Raw genomic sequence first — 17286 nt, forward strand, 5'->3', positions numbered from 1 at the left:
CTTGCCCATCAGGTTTCTGATCAGTTTCCATGTGCCAGAGTTCATGGGAGTGACGCTGGACCTTACTCCGGATGGGAAGGTGACACAGAGGAAAGGCTGGTCAAAGTGAAACATTTATAACTGGAATTCAGGGCCTGCTGCCCAGATCTCCTTCCCTCATTTACGTGAGTCATCCTGTTGATTTCAGCGGGGCGGCTCACATGCCAAAGTCTTTGTCATGGGAATGAGAGTGGTGCAAAGTCCAAATTCTCCCTCCTAGATGGGACAGAGCTAGGAATCCCTGGCAAGCCATTTCTGAACTGGATCCGGTTACGCTGGATCTAGTTTTACTGCAGAGGTGGGACAAATGTGCCTTGAAAACATTCTCAAGGGTCGGGGGCGGGGGGGGGGGGGAGGATCCTCAGCTGGGTCAGATCCTCAGCAGAGGACGTGCTCCATGAAGACTGGATCTGGCCCAGTAATATATTTCCCTTTTATGTTTTTTTTGGGGGGGGGAAACAGGGGGGCCCGGAGGCAGGTGTCTGAAGCCAACTGGGAACTTGTCTGGGTTTTAGTGCAATTGAAAGTAAAGAACTGAGACTACTAGTTCACGTCTGGCAAAGGGCAGGCAGGTTCCGTACTAGCTGGACCTGCATTTCTGATGTGCACAACCCTCCTGCCCTTCCAACTCTGGGCCTCTCTCTTGAACTGTGCAGCGGGATTTGCAACCTAGAGAAACTCTCAGATGAGCCCTCAAACTCGTTTCGCTCATTGTTCTAAGCAGCATTTGAAAACCGACCTCTTGGGGTTCAAGCACGCTGAGAAAATGGGAGGTGGAAATTGACATCCCCAGAGAACAAGAAAAGAAGGACTTGTGGCACCTTAGAGACTAACAAATTTATTTGCGCATAAGCTTTCGTGAACTGCAGCTCACTTTATCGGATACATTCAGAACAGGGAATCACTATGTTAAGCTATTTATCGTACAGAAAGATGGGGGACTGCAGTGCTTGGGAGCTGCTAAGAAGAAATCAAATGTGGCATGATTGGGGTTAAATGCTGGATCCCCTGCACAAGAAAACAGGCTTTAGGTGAGAATTGGGGGGCACCCTGCATTTTCCCCTGACACCAGCCCTGCATGGCCCTACTTGGATGGATTGGCTGGTGAGTTTCTGTAGTTCTTTGACCTGCCTGCCATGGCTCTGTCTTGCTCCTCCACCTCCCCCCAGTACAGAACAGTGCCCACCCCCACACAGTCCCTGTCATCCGACCCTTCCTGCTATGCAGAACGGCCATGTCTCTTCCACATCCCCATCCCTGGAGGGCTGCAGCGGCAGGATGTAGTCAATGCTGAAGAAACGTGTCCCCTTGATTAGCAGCTGGGAGCAGAGCGCTGCCCAGGGTTTCAAAGCTGGGTGGGTTTGATCTCCAAAGGTCCATTAAATTCCCGGCATCGATTGAAGAGGCCACAGTTAACTGAAGAAATATCTTCCTCAAGCGTCTAACAGTGCCACGCATTGGGCAGCGTGGCCAGGAGGATTTCTCTCTGAGACCCTGCTATATTACAGCATGACACTCAGGAGGGTCCAGAGAGTGGCAGCTGTGATCACCACGGCACTGGCTCTCAGCCCTGGCACTCCCCCGGCATTGCACAGGTCGCTGTAACAGCACGAGATGGGGTGGGACTCCCCAATTCCATCCGGGTCGGAATGCATGCACGTTTCAGCGCAGGATTTGGAGACGGTGATGTTCCTGAAAAAGGGGTAACCTGTAATGGATAGATTAGGAAAACAACGGGAGAGAGAAATGGTGAAGGGAGGTTTATAGATTTAGGGCCTGGTTCTCCTTTATGCTAAGGCTACTTTACACTGTCTTGGAAGTAGAAAGGGGCCTTAGAAGGGTAAGCAAACTATATCCAAAGGAGCCTGAGTGCAGGTGAGCAAAAAGCTCATTGGCTTTAGTTAGTATCTGTAATCCAGTGGTACCCACAGTGTGCCAGGTGCTGTGTACGTGCATGTGAAGACACAGTCCCGGTGCCAAAGTTGCATGGAATTCAGACCCAGGCACCAGCTGGTATTCCCGTCCTCTCCAGGGGCCTGATTCTGAATGGATGCCAGTGTAAATTAAGGGTAAAGTCACTGCATCTTATGACGGGGCACAGCCATATGAGCAGTACAGTAGTTTCTCCGATAATCACACAGTGCAGACGGTCAGTTCAGAGTGTGCAGAAGATGCTCCTGTAAAATTAGCACTGGCATGTTGTTGTTCTCCTTTGTAAACAACCAGCGCCGGCCAAAGCTTCTGTGAAGCAAAGTGAACAAAGGGAGTCCAGGTCCCCACAAGTTAGAGAGGTAAGATTGCCTGATACATAGAATCATAGAATAGCAGGGTTGGAAGGGACCTCAGGAGGTCATCTAGTCCAACCCCCTGCTCAAAGCAGGAATGAAGCATAGATGAAGCAAAGTAAGCAGAGAGAGCCCAGATCCTGGTGATTTACCACTAGGGTAGAGTTAAATAGACTATTCTCCTTCTTCTGTAAATTTGGATTTGGACTTCTCCATTTGGGTTCCTCAGAGACAGTGTAGGGGACAATCTCACACTGGCTGGGGAAGGAAAAAAGGGAAGAGGGTGCGTGAGAAGTTATAACCGAGATGCATTTCCTTTGCCTTGTTTATTTGCAGTGATTGGCTGAGACTTACCCGAGTCTACAGAATGCAAAGTTGTCTTGCATGCAGTGTCGTTCTTAGAGCAGTTGCTGACTGTGGTGCACGCAGAAAGATCCGTCGGTTCTTTGCAGGTGTAGCATCGCAAGGACTGGGCTGTCAAGAGGAACAAAATGGCATGCCTCTGAATAGATCTTAGCAGGTGCTGAGTGTGGCTCTGCTTTTTTGTCAGCTTTGGACAACCTGCAATTGTGCTAAATGGCTGTTTAGAACACCAGATTCCCTCCCCCCCACAGGGTACATTGCGATTGTAAGTCACAGGTTCAAGTACCTTGATAACCAGCCATGTGCAATGGCATTTGAACCCAGAACTTCAGAGCTGAAAGCATGAACCTCTACCACTTGAGCTAAAAGACCAAGCTGTAGCTGGCTCATTGATTATTATTCTTTTATTTTGGAAGGACCTAAGATCCAGTGTCCCCTAGTTTGGGTTCCGCAACTTGAAAAGTGAAGGGATCTAGTATGAATCACCTGCCTGGCGATCCTCATTACTTCCTTGTAGGATTGCTACCTCTGAGGTTATACCAGGTGCCTGCGTGGTCAGCATTTTTGCCAAGCAGTAGACACTTGTTCCTGTCCCGCAGGTTTATATACATGAGAGCCGGTGCTGGGAGCTGTTGTGTGTCCACGCACAAAGAGCAAGTTCCAGCCACCTGAAATGACTTTGCTTTTAGATTAAGAAAAGCAACAAAGAACAAAAGAGATGTTTCCTCGTGAGTGTGTGTACATGCTGTAGTAAGATGAGGCCCTGAAACATAAACCCTTGTATCAGAGGCCTGGTATGAGGCCTAAGGCCTGAGCTAAAGTAATGGTCAAGACTTGGCTGACATAAAGCAAAGTTAAGCTGCGAGCCAGAGGCAGGCCCTGCTCACAGATGCTGGCAAGGAAAGGGCTGATGTTGCAAAAATACACATCCCTAAAGTATGACAGGTTTCAGAGTAGCAGCCGTGTTAGTCTGTATCCGCAAAAAGAAAAGGAGGACTTGTGGCACCTTAGAGACTAACCAATTTATTTGAACATAAGCATCCGATGAAGTGAGCTGTAGCTCACGAAAGCTCATGCTCAGATAAATTGGTTAGTCTCTAAGGTGCCACAAGTCCTCCTGTTCTTTTTACATCCCTAAAAGGTACTGGACACTCGAGATACCAGAACACCCTGAAACTTGCACATTCCGCACACATAACAAGGAACAGGCGGACCCATCCTAAAGACAGGAGCAAAGGGCAGTATGGTGGATGGCGTTGTTTTGTTTGAACAAACATGTACAAGGGGAGAGGCGGCGCCTTGCTACGTAGAAAGAAAAGGAGGACTTGTGGCACCTTAGAGACTAACCATTTTATTTGAGCATGAGCTTTCGTGAGCTACAGCTTACTTCATCGGATGGCGTGAGCTGTAGCTCACGAAAGCTCATGCTCAAATAAATTGGTTAGTCTCTAAGGTGCCACAAGTCCTCCTTTTCTTTTTGCGAATACAGACTAACACGGCTGTTACTCTGAAACTTGCTATGTAGAGGGGCTGCACCGCAGTACATCAGGAGCGCTGTGTAACTTGTTTGTACTTGTGTATAAGAATGCATCTCTGGGGCGGTGTGTCTGTCCAGCCTAGGGGGCAGTGGAGTGTCCCGCCACTGACTGAGCTGCGTCCATTGTCAGAGAGCACATATGGACTAGCAGAACTGTAGACATCTGATGCGGGGAGCTAGAAGACTGTGTTTCGTTTGACCGTAAACCTGGCCGGGTGCCTTCGTACCTTATCGGAGTCTGTGGTCATTGGGGGTTCTCTCGGGGTCTGCTGTGTCAGCGATCTGCGCAGAGCCAGGGCAGCACACAGAGGGAACACACGCACGCAGCCGACTGCTATCAGCATTGGACAGAGCAGAGCACCACACTGGTGGCGTCTGACAACACGTGTGTGTGTATTCTGGACCAAACTGCAGCGGCACCAAGGGCAAAGTGGTTGCTGTCATTTCAAGGTGCTGTTCACATGAAACAAAATGGGTCTCAGTTATACCCCTACCATAGCACCCACTATCACTGAGCTCCAGCTTCCACTCCAAGGCCCCCTCGCACTTGCTCAGAGGGTTCTCAAAACAAATTCCTTTCAGGATGAATTTTTCTATGCACGTTCTCTCAGCTTAGAAGAGAATTTTATGAAGTTAGTTAGTTAGTTTTTAGACTAACTTGGTTCAGCCACCATCTGAGTTGTGTATGTGTGTGTCAGTTGCACTGATGTAACTGAGATCAGAATATGGGCCAGTGAATTTCAGATTTACCCCAGAGTTACTGAGGACAGAGCGAGGACAATGCACTCCTTAGGGTATGCTATTGCGGTATAAAACCACTGATGATGTTACAGTTGTTTTGTAATATGCTAAGAGCAGCTGCTTGCACAGTCAAGACCTTTGATGTATTTCTTCTTTCCTATGTGTCCTTTTTATAAACGTGATCCGTCTAGTAGTAGTTAAAAAAATGCAAGAAACGTTTCTACTGCCACCGCCTGGCGAAAATGTAGAAAGAAATGAATTTTGTTTCTAAGAATATATTACTTGGATCCAGGTGCTCTGTATGGACAATTCTCCATAGCCTCATACCTAGGGTAGTCATTTTGGCTGGAATTTTCAAAGGATGCTAAGGCAATTAGCTATCCAGTTCCTACTGAATTTCAAGGGGAGTTGAGCATGTAGCTCCTTTGAAAATGCCAGCCTCAAACCGTGCAGAGGGAGGGCAGAGTATGAAATGCTCCCATTTTGATTTGCAGATGCTCTCCACCTACTTTGCACAGGTCGGAATGACAATATAAGGTGGAAGGCTGTGGTAAATTAGGCTCAGTGGGCCAGATCCCACCTCGCAGGGTCCTAGAGTCCAGGCTCTAGCCCGAGGCAGAATGTCTGCACCACAGTTAAACAGCCCCATAGCCTGAGCCCTATGAGCCCAAGTGGCCAGTGGCAGATTTGTAAGTGCGGTGTAGACATATCCTTGTGGTACGGGGCTAAAACCAGCAGTGTAGATGTTCTCCCTTGGGCTGGATCTCGGGCTCTGAGACCCACCCCCTTCTCTGGGTTTTGCAGCCTGAGCTCCAACCCAAGCGGGAACATCTACACTGATCATTTTAGCCCCGGGTGTGAGTCCTGTGAGCCTGAGTCAGTTGGCCCAGGCTCTGAGACTCACTGATGTGCTACTTTTTTTTTTTTTTTTTTTTTGCATAAAGATGGTTGTTAACATGTGGGATCAGAACTTCAGCAAGTATAAATCATGGCCCGGCCAGCGAATTTTGGTTGGGCCTGATTCTGACCTCACAACAGTTTTCCACTAGGGTAACTCCATTGACTTCAGTGGAGTTACTTCTGATTTACACCAGCTTAAAGGAGAAGAGAATCAGGCCCCCACAGTCCTTGGCAAATCAACCCTTCCCAGAGGAGCAAAAGGCCATTATTGCCATGGAGAGGGGGCCGTGGAAGGGACCAAAGAAGCACGGGGGAGAGGTTACAAAACTAAGGAACAATCCAATGGTGAGGAAAGAGTCCACGGAGAAGCAGAACAAGGGCATACAAAGGGCTGTGCAATGCTCTGGCCTGCACACCCGAGAGTGATTCAAGGGATCCCGGTTCCGTGCCCAGCCATGCCCCGTCTCACTGCAGGACCTAGGGCAAGTCACTTTCCCCTCTCTGTGCCTCAATCTTTCCATCTGTAAAATAGGTCAGTGTCATGTCCCCCACCTATGGTATTTTAATATTAAGCAATGTTATGATACCCCAGAGGGAAATAACTAAGTATGTGGAATAGGTTACCTGGAAGGGGGCTGAAACAAGAACATGGGGCACACCCTCAGCTGGGGTTAAATTGGTGCAGGTCTGGTGAAGTAAATGGAGCTCTGTTCACTTAACCCAGCAGAGTAGCTGGCCCGTGGTATATAAATAAGTCCAGCAGATGGAGAGGATCGAGGAGTAGGGAGGAAAGGCAGGACAGCGCGAATCAGGAAAACCCCCAAGTGGTTAACTCTTGAAAGACTCCCGGGGTACACCTAAAGTCACAGCAGAGATGTCAAGAGAAACCCCCCAGCAGGCTGTTAAATCTCAGCACTGCCAGGGATGTGCACTGCAAGGATATATAACAGGAACACAAGGATCACAACAAGACTGGATCACACCCAAGCTTCATCGGGGCCAGGGTCTGTCCCTGACTGTAGCCAGAACCGGATGCTTCAGGGGAAGGTTCAGGAAACGCTATAGGAGGCATGTGTAGGATCATCTCCCCCATGAAGGTCTCATTCCAATCCCACTAGCTAGAGATGGGCTTAAATGCTGACTCCCATGGGTTACCACCTTTTCCAAAATTTGTGTTAGCATTAACTATCCGAGTTCTGGACATCCCTCCCCATCGTCTGGCCAACGCTGATTTACAGACTGCCACCACAGTCACATAGAAGGTGGAGCGCAACCCATCCTGCACCTAAAGGACCAAACTGGGGGGCTAGGTGGAGCACGTGTCAGGTCCGATCCCTGCCTGCAGTTCCACGGCCTCCTTCCTGTCCTTTCACCCTCCCTATTCCGCTGTGGGTCATGGATCTGGAGCAGAGAGGAGGATCCCTCGGTTCCCGTTCTCCCTTGCCCTGTTACCTTGTTAGTTCTTTACACCAGCGTAGAGGGGGTGTGAGATGTGACCACTCTGAGGCAATCGCATTACACAGGTGTGGATGCCTGCACCAAGTGCAATGCAGGACAGAAGGAGAGCCTCCCTCTTCTGCTGTCAGTAAATGCCTGGCCGGGAACATCCCCCCCCATTTCCCTTCCCCAAAACCTTCCTTTCATTTTGCCTGATAATTTTGTCAAATAGATAACAACACTCCTACCCTCTCTCTGGGCTGTCCAGACCTTTGTCCAGCGCAGCCGCACACTGGGAATGTCACAGATAAATCTCTGCAGTCTGGGGAATCCAGGTGAAGCCCCTGCAGTCTTACCTAGCTCCACGCACACAAGGCCAGCCAGCAGAAGAGCCAGAAGCACCTTCATCCTGAGCAGACCCTCAGCCTGGACGGCCAAGAAGAGCAAGAACTGCTCGCAGGTAGCTTTCTACTCTTCCCCTCTGCAGGTGACTTCCCGTCCTCCGCTGGTTCTGATTAGAGCCTTCCCCAGACCTGTAGGGGAACAAGTTCCTTGAGTGATCTTATCGCAGCAGGGCCCCGCCCTCTTCCTCCCCCATCCCTGCACATCCTGAAGCTCTCCAGGGCTGAAAATAGCAGTACAGAGGGGTTATGTTCAGGGACCTTTGCATTGGTCAGGGTGGGGTGGGGTTGTACCCTCCCCATCAGACAAGAGCAGAGGGGTTCATACAGCTCATCCCCCTGCACCGGAGTGACTCTTCGTGCCAGCTCCTTGTGCCACGCTGATGCCCCTCACTGACCCTCTTCGCTTTCGCAGGCAGCTGGGGGCCCCTGAGAGATAATGGCTCTGGATGAAACGGTCTTTAGAAGCTCTGGGCGGCAGGAAGTGAAGTGGCACCAGGGAAGTGAAGCAAGTCCGACAGCATGGACAGTCCTGCAGTCAGACTGCTAGGCTGGGACTTGGGCGACCAGCGCTACACTCTGCCACAGACTCCCTGTGTGACCTTGGGTGGGTCACTTAGCCTCTCTGTGTCTCAGGGGACACTGCTGCTCCTTGCTCCCTCCCCTGTCTTGTTTACTCAGATTGGGAGCTCTTTGAGGCCGGGCTGCCTGCCACTTTGTGTTTGTACCGCCCTGAGCAATGGCAGGTGCTCCTGGAATGCAAGGTACAATATTCTTTGCTCTCTCTTTCCCTGTTTGCTGTACACTGGCCTCCGTTACTCCAATCCTAGCAGTGACAGGATAGCAACTCCTCTTCCCCTCAGCAGCCTCCAGGCCTGGAAGAGTTTATTTGCCCGTTCTGCCCTTCTCTAGGCCCCACTGCTCTCAGACTAAGCCAGCCCTCCTCTCCAGGGCTGTCTAGGTCCTGATATGGCCCCTCCTCAACACTCACGTGCTACACAGCAGGAACTGAGGCATGGTCAACAAAGGGACTCACCTGAGCATTAAGCTCAAGTCACCTGATTCCCAATCCTGGGCCTTGACCACTGGCCTGTCCTTCCTCCCTTGAGGAAGCGTTATCAGGAAACCAACCCCTCCCGATCTCCACCCTTGCCTGGTGCAAGCCCTCATGTGATAGGGCACAGCTGGCTCACCCTGCTCTGAGCAAGCCTAGATGATAATCATAGAGGTCGTGATGGTGAGGAAAAGCCAGGGACAGTCCACATTAGCTCTCTGACTAGTGCTACCCACTGGTGGAGCTGCATCAATGCAACAGCCAGAGGTGGGGAATCTGCTTGGGATCCATCTGGGGAGGATCTTCTGGGATTTGCTGAGTGGTGGGGGATGTGCTGGGATTCTGGCCTCTTTACCCAGAAGTGGTACCATGGAGGAGCTGCACCGTGGCCCAGAATCTTCCTGGCTATTCAAAGTCCAAGGGAACACGAGAGTTTTTAAAGACAACGCTATTGATAGTGATCGCAGTGATAGAAAACGGTTGTGGAATGGGTCGATGGGGTCTCAGCAGCCAACAGTGTAGGAGCCCAGGAGAGCTGGCTGTATTTCAAAGAATCCCTATTGAGGTTACAGGGACAAACCATCCCGATGTGTTGAAAGAATAGTAAATATGGCAGGCGACCAGCTTGGCTTAACAGTGAAATCCTTGCTGATCTTAAACATAAAAAAGAAGCTTACAAGAAGTGGAAGATTGGACAAATGAACAAGGAAGAGTACAAAAATGTTGCTCAGGCATGTAGGAATGAAATCAGGAGGGCCAAATCGCACCTGGAGTGCAGCTAGCAAGAGATGTTAAGAGTAACAAGAAGGGTTTCTTCAGGTATGTTGGCAACAAGAAGAAAGCCAAGGAAAGTGTGGGCCCCTTACTGAATGAGGGAGGCAACCTAGTGACAGAGGATGTGGAAAAAGCTAATGTACTCAATGCTTTTTTTGCCTCTGTCTTCACGAACAAGGTCAGCTCCCAGACTGCTGTGCTGGGCAACACAGCATGGGGAGGAGGTGACCAGCCCTCTATGGAGAAAGAAGTGGTTAGGGACTATTTAGAAAAGCTGGACGTGCACAAGTCCATGGGGCCGGATGCGTTGCATCCGAGAGTGCTAAAGGAGTTGGCGGCTGTGATTGCAGAGCCATTGGCTATTATCTTTGAAAACTCATGGCGATCGGGGAAGTCCTGGACGACTGGAAAAAGGCTAATGTAGTGCCCATCTTTAAAAAAGGGAAGAAGGAGGATCCTGGGAACTACAAGCCAGTCAGCCTCACCTCAGTCCCCGGAAAAATCATGGAGCAGGTCCTCAAGGAATCAATCCTGAAGCACTTACATGAGAGGAAAGTGATCAGGAACAATCAGCATGGATTCACCAAGGGAAGGTCATGCCTGAGTAATCTAATCGCCTTCTATGATGAGATTACTGGTTCTGTGGATGAAGGGAAAGCAGTGGATGTATTGTTTCTTGACTTTAGCAAAGCTTTTGACACGGTCTCCCACAGTATTCTTGTCAGCAAGTTAAAGAAGTATGGTCTGGATGAATGCACTATAAGGTGGGTAGAAAGTTGGCTAGATTGTTGGGCTCAACGGGTAGTGATCAATGGCTCCATGTCTAGTTGGCAGCCAGTATGAAGTGGAGTGCCCCAAGGGTCAGTCCTGGGGCCGGTTTTGTTCATTATCTTCATGAATGATCTGGAGGATGGTGTGGATTGCACTCTCAGCAAATTTGCGGATGATACTAAACTAGGAGGAGTGGTAGATACGGTGGCAGGTAGGGATAGGATACAGAGGGACCTAGACAAATTGGAGGATTGGGCCAAAAGAAATCTGATAAGGTTCAACAAGGATAAGTGCACGGTCCTGCACTTAGGACGGAAGAATCCAATGCACCGCTACAGACTAGGGACCGAATGGCTTGGCAGCAGTTTTGCGGAAAAGGACCTAGGGGTGACAGTGGACGAGAAGCTGGATATGAGTCAAAAGTGTGCCATTGTTGCCAAGAAGGCCAATGGCATTTTGGGATGTATAAGTAGGGGCATAGCCAGCAGATCGAGGGACGTGATCATCCCCCTCTATTCGACATTGGTGAGGCCTCATCTGGAGTACTGTGTCCAGTTTTGGGCCCCACACTACAAGAAGGATGTGGAAAAATTGGAGAGAGTCCAGTAAAGGGCAACAAAAGTGATTAGGGGTCTGGAACACATGACTTATGAGGAGCGGCTGAGGGAACTGGGATTGTTTAGTCTGCGGAAGAGAAGAATGAGGGGGGATTTGATAGCTGCTTTCAACTACCTGAGAGGTGGTTCCAGAGAGGATGGTTCTAGCCTATTCTCAGTGGTAGAAGATGACAGGACAAGGAGTAATGGTCTCAAGTTGCAGTGGGGGAGGTTTAGGTTGGATATTAGGAAAAACTTTTTCACTAGGAGGGTGGCGAAACACTGGAATGCGTTACCTAGGGAGGTGGTGGAATCTCCTTCCTTAGAAGTTTTTAAGGTCAGGCTTGACAAAGCACTGGCTGGGATGATTTAATTGGGGATTGGTCCTGCTTTGAGCAAGGGGTTGGACTAGATGACCTCCTGAGGTCCCTTCCAACCCTGATATTCTGTGATTCTATGATACCAGCCTCGGGCTCCAGCCTCATACGTAATCAGCCCTGTTGCACAGTGCATCTTTAATAACAAGGAAAGAAGCATTAAAAATCTGCTCTCCTGGGCTTCGTTGTAGTGACTGGGAGCAAACCTGTGGTTGCCGTGGGAGGCAGAGCTTCAGAACATCTTGGCGTGTCGTGTTGGGACTTGGTGTTTTCCACCCTCCCTTCCCGCTCAGTGTAGAAGCTTTCACATGAGCAAGCAAAAGCTGGTGTGTTGGACACACGGCTCAGCTGGGTGGGAGGCCTTCGTCATCACAATGTGTTGTGCCGTCCCTGCCTGCTGGCTAATGGACCAGATAGCAGAGTGTGCCAGCTTTAATTAGAACTGGGGGTGTCGTCCTGGGACACGGCTGCGCCCCGCTGTTCTCTCAGAGAACGAGACAACGGCTGCTTTGTCTTGTGTGCATGGGCTCTCCGCTCATCCCCCTGTCACTGATCTGGACCTGAGATGAACCAGCACCAAAGGAGCTTGACCAACAATCCTGAGCCACCTTCAGTGGGTTTTCACTCTGGGGCTCCCCAATTCCACCCCCTCCGACTGCCAGAGATGAGTTGCCACCCCACAGCTTGTTCTGCTACCATCCAGCTCCCTCCTGCCACCCTATTCTGGACCTTCATCCCATGCCCTGACAGCCTGCTAGGCGTCCACACAAAGCATTAGTCACTGACTCTCCCATTGCTGGGCCCAGGTACCTGCTCCTTTAGGGCCAGATTCTCAGCTGGAAATCAATGTCGCTCCCTTTACTTTAGCAGACCCATGCAGATTCACAGCTGCTGAGGATTAGGCCCTTACTTTCTGTGTGTTCAACGGAGCTGCACCAAGCCAGAAAGGTATGGCTTTAGGTGAGATGAGTTTGGTGGGTCTCTCCCCTTGGTACCTGTCGGACGTTTCTCCATATTAGTTTCTTCAGCCCAATAGTTTCATCGGGGGAGATGCCTGAAGCTACAGCAGCAGGTGAGAGTGGAGATCAGAAGGTGGGTGACTGGCAAAGGGAGAGGAAGGATGGTGCAGTGGTTAGGGATCAAGTCCCTGCTCTAACACTATGATTCTATGACTCTATGAACTCCAGTGTAATCCGGGCCATAGAACTTCCCCAAAAGAATTCCTAGCACAGATCTTTAAAAAAAACAGCCAATCTTGATTTTAAAATTGCCAGTGATGGAGAATCCATCATGATCCTTCACAAATTGTTCCAATGGTTAATTACTCTCGCTGTCAAGAATGTACGCCTTATTTCCAGACTGAATTTGTCTCGCTTCAACTTCCAGCCATTGGATAATGTCAACTCCTTTCTCTGCTAGATTAAAGAGTGCATTATTAAATATTTATTCCCCATATAGACACTTACAAACAGTTTCTTTGTTAAGATAAGTAGATTGAACTCTTTGGGTCTATCACTATAAGGCATGAGTCTCTGGATTAAGTTTAAAAGTGTGAGCAACAAGGGTGATGTCGTGGTGGGAATCTGCTATAGACCACCAGACCAGCAGAACGAGGCTTTCTTCTGGCTACTAACAGAAGTTACGAGATCGCAGGCCCTGGTTCTCATGGGGGACTTCAATCATCCCGATATCTGCTGGGAGAGCAATACAGCGGTGCACAGACACTCCAGGAAGTTTTTGGAAAGTGTGGGGGACAATTTCCTGGTGCAAGTGCTGGAGGAATCAACTAGGGGCAGAGCTCTTCTTGACCTGCTGCTCACAAACAGGGAAGAATTAGTAGGGGAAGCAAAAGTGGATGGGAACCTGGGAAGCGTGATCATGAGATGGTCAAGTTCAGGATCCTGACACAAGGAAGCAGAATAAGGACCATGGACCAGAAAAACAGACTTCGATTCCCTTAGGGAACGGATGGGCAGGATGCCCTGGGAGAATAACATGAGGGGGAAAGGAGTCCAGGAGAGCTGGCTGTATTTTAAAGAATCCTTATTGAGGATGCAGGAACAAACCATCCCGATGTGTAGAAAGAATAGTAAATATGGCAGGCGACCAGCTTGGCTTAACAGTGAAATCCTTGCTGATCTTAAACACAAAAAAGAAGCTGACAAGAAGTGGAAGCTTGGACAGATGACCAGGGAGGAGTATAAAAATATTGCTCGGGCATGCAGGAGTGAAATCAGGAAGGCCAAATCACACCTGGAGTTGCAGCTAGCAAGAGATGTTAAGAGTAACAAGAAGGGTTTCTTCAGGTATGTTATCAACAAGAAGAAAGTCAAGGAAAGTGTGGGCCCCTTACTGAATGAGGGAGAGAACCTAGTGACAGAGGATGTGGAAAAAGCTAATGTACTCAATGCTTTTTTTGCCTCTGTCTTCACGAACAAGGTCGGCTCCCAGACTGGTGCTCTGGACAGCACAGCATGGGGAGGAGGTGACCAGCCCTCTGTGGAGAAAGAAGTGGTTCGGGACTATTTAGAAAAGCTGGATGAGCACAAGTTCATGGGGCCGGATGCACTGCATCTGAGGGAGCTAAAGGAGTTGGCAGATGTGATTGCAGAGCCATTGGCCATTATCTTTGAAAACTCATTGCGATCGGGGGAAGTTCCAGACGACTGGAACAATGCTAATGTAGTGCCCATCTTTAAAAAAGGGAAGAAGGAGGATCTGGGGAACTACAGGCCAGACAGCCTCACCTCAGTCCCTGGAAAAATCATAGAGCAGGTCCTCAAGGAATCAATTCTGAAGCACTTAGAGGAGAGGAAAGTGATCAGGAACAGTCATCATGTATTCACCAAGGGCAGGTCATGCCTGACTAACCTAATTGCCTTCTATGACGAGATAACTGGCTCTGTGGATGAGGGGAAAGCAGTGGACGTGTTGTTCCTTGACTTTAGCAAAGCTTTTGAAACGGTCTCCCACAGTATTCTTGCCAGCAAGTTAAGGAAGTATGGTCTGGATGAATGGACTATAAGGTGGATAGAAAGCTGGCTAGATTGTCGGGCTTAACGGGTAGTGATCAATGGCTCCATGTCTGGTTGGCAGCCGGTATCAAGCGGAGTGCCCCAAGGGTCAGTCCTGGGGCCGGTTTTGTTCAATATCTTCATGAACGATCTGGAGGATGGCGATGGATTGCACCCTCAGCAAATTTGCAGATGACACTAAACTGGGAGGAGAGGTAGATATGCTGGAGGGTAGGGATAGGATATAGAGGGACCTAGACAGATTAGAGGATTGGGCCAAAAGAAATCTGATGAGGTTCAACAAGGACAAGTGCAGAATCCTGCTCTTAGGACGGAAGAATCCCATACACTGCTACAGACTAGGGACCGAACGGCTCGGCAGTGTGCCCTTGTTGCCAAGAAGGCTAACGGCATTTTGGACTGTATAAGTAGGAGCATTGCCAGTAGAATGAGGGACGTGATCATTCCCCTCTATTCAGGATTGGTGAGGCCTCATCTGGAGTACTGTGTCCAGTTTTGAGCACCACACTACAAGAAGGATGTGGAAAAATTGGAAAACGTCCAGCAGAAGGCAAAAAAAAATGATTAGGGGACTGGAGCATATGATTTATGAGGAGAGGCTGAGGGAACTGGGATTATTTAGTCTGCAGAAGAGAAGAGTGTAGGGGGATTTGATAGCTGCTTTCAACTACCTGAAAGGGGGTTCCAAAGAGGATGGATCTAGACTGTTCTCAGTGGTACCAGATGACAGAACAACTAGAAATGGTCTCAAGTTGCAGTGGAGGAGGTTTAGGTTGGATATTTGGAAAACCTTTTTCACTGGGAGGGTGGTGAAGCACTGGAATAGGTTACATAGAGAGGTGGTGGAATCTCCTTCCTTACAGGTTTTTAAGGTCAGGCTTGACAAAGCCCTGGCTGGGATGATTTAGTTGGGGTTGGTCCTGCTTTAAGCAGGGGGTTGGACTAGATGACCTCCTGAGGTCCCTTCCAACCCTGATATTCTATGATTGTATGTGTTCTAATCCTTTAATCATTCTCATGGCTATTCTCTGAACCCGCTGCAATTTATGAACATCCTTCTTAATTGTGGGCATCAGAACTGGACACAGGATTCCAGTATTCCAGCGGTCACACCAGTGCCAAATACAGAGTTAAAATAGCTTCTCTACCCTTACTTGAAATTCCCTTGTTGCTGCATCCAAGGATTGCATTAGTTCCCTTGGCCACAACTGATTATCCTTCACAACTTCCAAATCCTTTTTCAGGGGTAGGTTTCAGAGTAACAGTCATGTTAGTCTTTATTCGCAAAAAGAAAAGGAGGACTTGTGGCACCTTAGAGACTAACCAATTTATTTGAGCATGAGCTTTCGTGAGCTACAGCTCACTTCATCGGATGCATACCGTGGATACTGCAGCAGACTTTATATACACACAGAGACCATGTCACTTTGGATGGGCTATTACCAGCAGGAGAGTGAGTTTGTGTGTGGGGGAGTGGAGGGTGAGAAAACCTGGATTTGTGCTGGAAATGGCCCAACTTGATGATCACTTTAGATAAGCTATTTCCAGCAGGACAGTGGGGTGGGAGGAGGTATTGTTTCATGGTCTCTGTGTGTATATAAAGTCTGCTGCAGTTTCCACGGTATGCATCCGATGAAGTGAGCTGTAGCTCACGAAAGCTCATGCTCAGATAAATTGGTTAGTCTCTAAGGTGCCACAAGTACTCCTTTTCTTTTTCAGGGGTAGAGTCCCTCATCCTGTAAGTATGGCCAATATTCTTTGTTCCTCGACATATGCGATTACAGTTCGCCATATTGAAACTCATAGTCAACAGGATTTCTGCAAGCCACTCTCAGCCCATTTTAGTGCCATGAAACTCACCAAACAGGTTTGGTGGGCAGTTTTAGAAGAACTGCTAGCATAACGAAGGCGATAATTCCCTGGGGGCCAAGGTACCACTTAAGCCATGTTTAAAGCCATGGTAGGTTGCACACAGGATTTTATTCAAGCCTGCACAGAGGTAATTTACCCTCAGGGCCCCATTCACACACAGCTCATGGTTGGAAGTGTTTGTATCCGAAAATGGATTGTTGTTGATCAGGCGGCTAGGACAACCCAGCAACAGCACTATGTTAGGGAATCCTGTTCCATGTGCACCATAGTTACAGCAAGGACAGTCCCGATAGCTAGGGTCTTGCTTTCTGTTTCTGATACTGTCTAGGACAGGTTTCAGAAAAAACCACGAGGAGTACTTGTGGCACCTTAGAGACTAACAAATTTATGTGGGCATAAGCTTTGGCCGGCTCCGCAGCTCCCATTGGCTAGGAACTGTGACCAATGGGAGCTGTGGGGGCGGCGCCTGTGGGCATGAGGGCAGATGCAGAGCCTCCCTGGCTGCCCATGCGCCTAGGGGCTGCAGGGACCTGGCGGCTGCTTCCCGGAGTCACGGTAAGCGCCGCCGGGACCCTGCAGCCCTCCCACACCCCAAACCCGTGTCCCACCCTGGAGCCCCCTCCTGCACCCCAAACCCCTCATCCCTGGCCTCATCCCAGAGCCCGCATTCCCAGCTGGAACCCTCACCCCCCTCCAACACCCCAATTCCCTGCCCCAGCCTGGTGAAAGTGAGTGAGGGTGGGGGAGAGTGAGTGATGGAGGGAGGGGGGATGGAGTGAGTGGGGATAGGGCCTCGGAGAAGGGGTGGGGGCTTGGAGAAGGGGCGGGCAGGCAATGGGCAGTGGTGTTTGGTTTTGTGGCATTAGAAAGTTGGCAATCCTACAGCTGTGGGGAGCTGCGGATCCTACACCTGCCCTGGGCGGAGGGGCTGGGGGGTGGGGACATGAGTCGGGGGCTGCTCTCCTTTGAAATCTGGGGGTCCCCTGGAGCTTGCTGCCTTTGGGGAAGCTTTAGGAGGTAGGAGTGGTCAGGGCGCTCCCTCAGGCAGTCACTCCCTGCCCTCCTTTTCTTCCTAACTGGCTGGGATGTCACAACCAGAGCCCG

General features: G+C 49.6%; 1 protein-coding gene across 1 annotated transcript; it reads right to left on the reverse strand.

The window, feature by feature from the left end:
- Nucleotides 1-861: 861 nt before the first annotated feature.
- Nucleotides 862-7804, reverse strand: LOC125632898 (ly6/PLAUR domain-containing protein 2-like). The gene is made up of 3 exons (XM_048841801.2): nucleotides 7659-7804; nucleotides 2679-2798; nucleotides 862-1747 (listed from the first exon to the last, which is right to left on the reverse strand). Exons 1-3 carry the CDS (start codon nucleotides 7708-7710, stop codon nucleotides 1542-1544), a joined length of 378 nt encoding a protein of 125 aa, XP_048697758.1. The 5' UTR covers nucleotides 7711-7804; the 3' UTR covers nucleotides 862-1541.
- Between the last annotated feature and the right edge of the window lie 9482 nt (nucleotides 7805-17286).

The sequence above is a fragment of the Caretta caretta genome, chromosome 2, assembly GCF_965140235.1.
Source record: "Caretta caretta isolate rCarCar2 chromosome 2, rCarCar1.hap1, whole genome shotgun sequence".
In the NCBI taxonomy this organism is placed as follows: Eukaryota; Metazoa; Chordata; order Testudines; family Cheloniidae; genus Caretta; species Caretta caretta.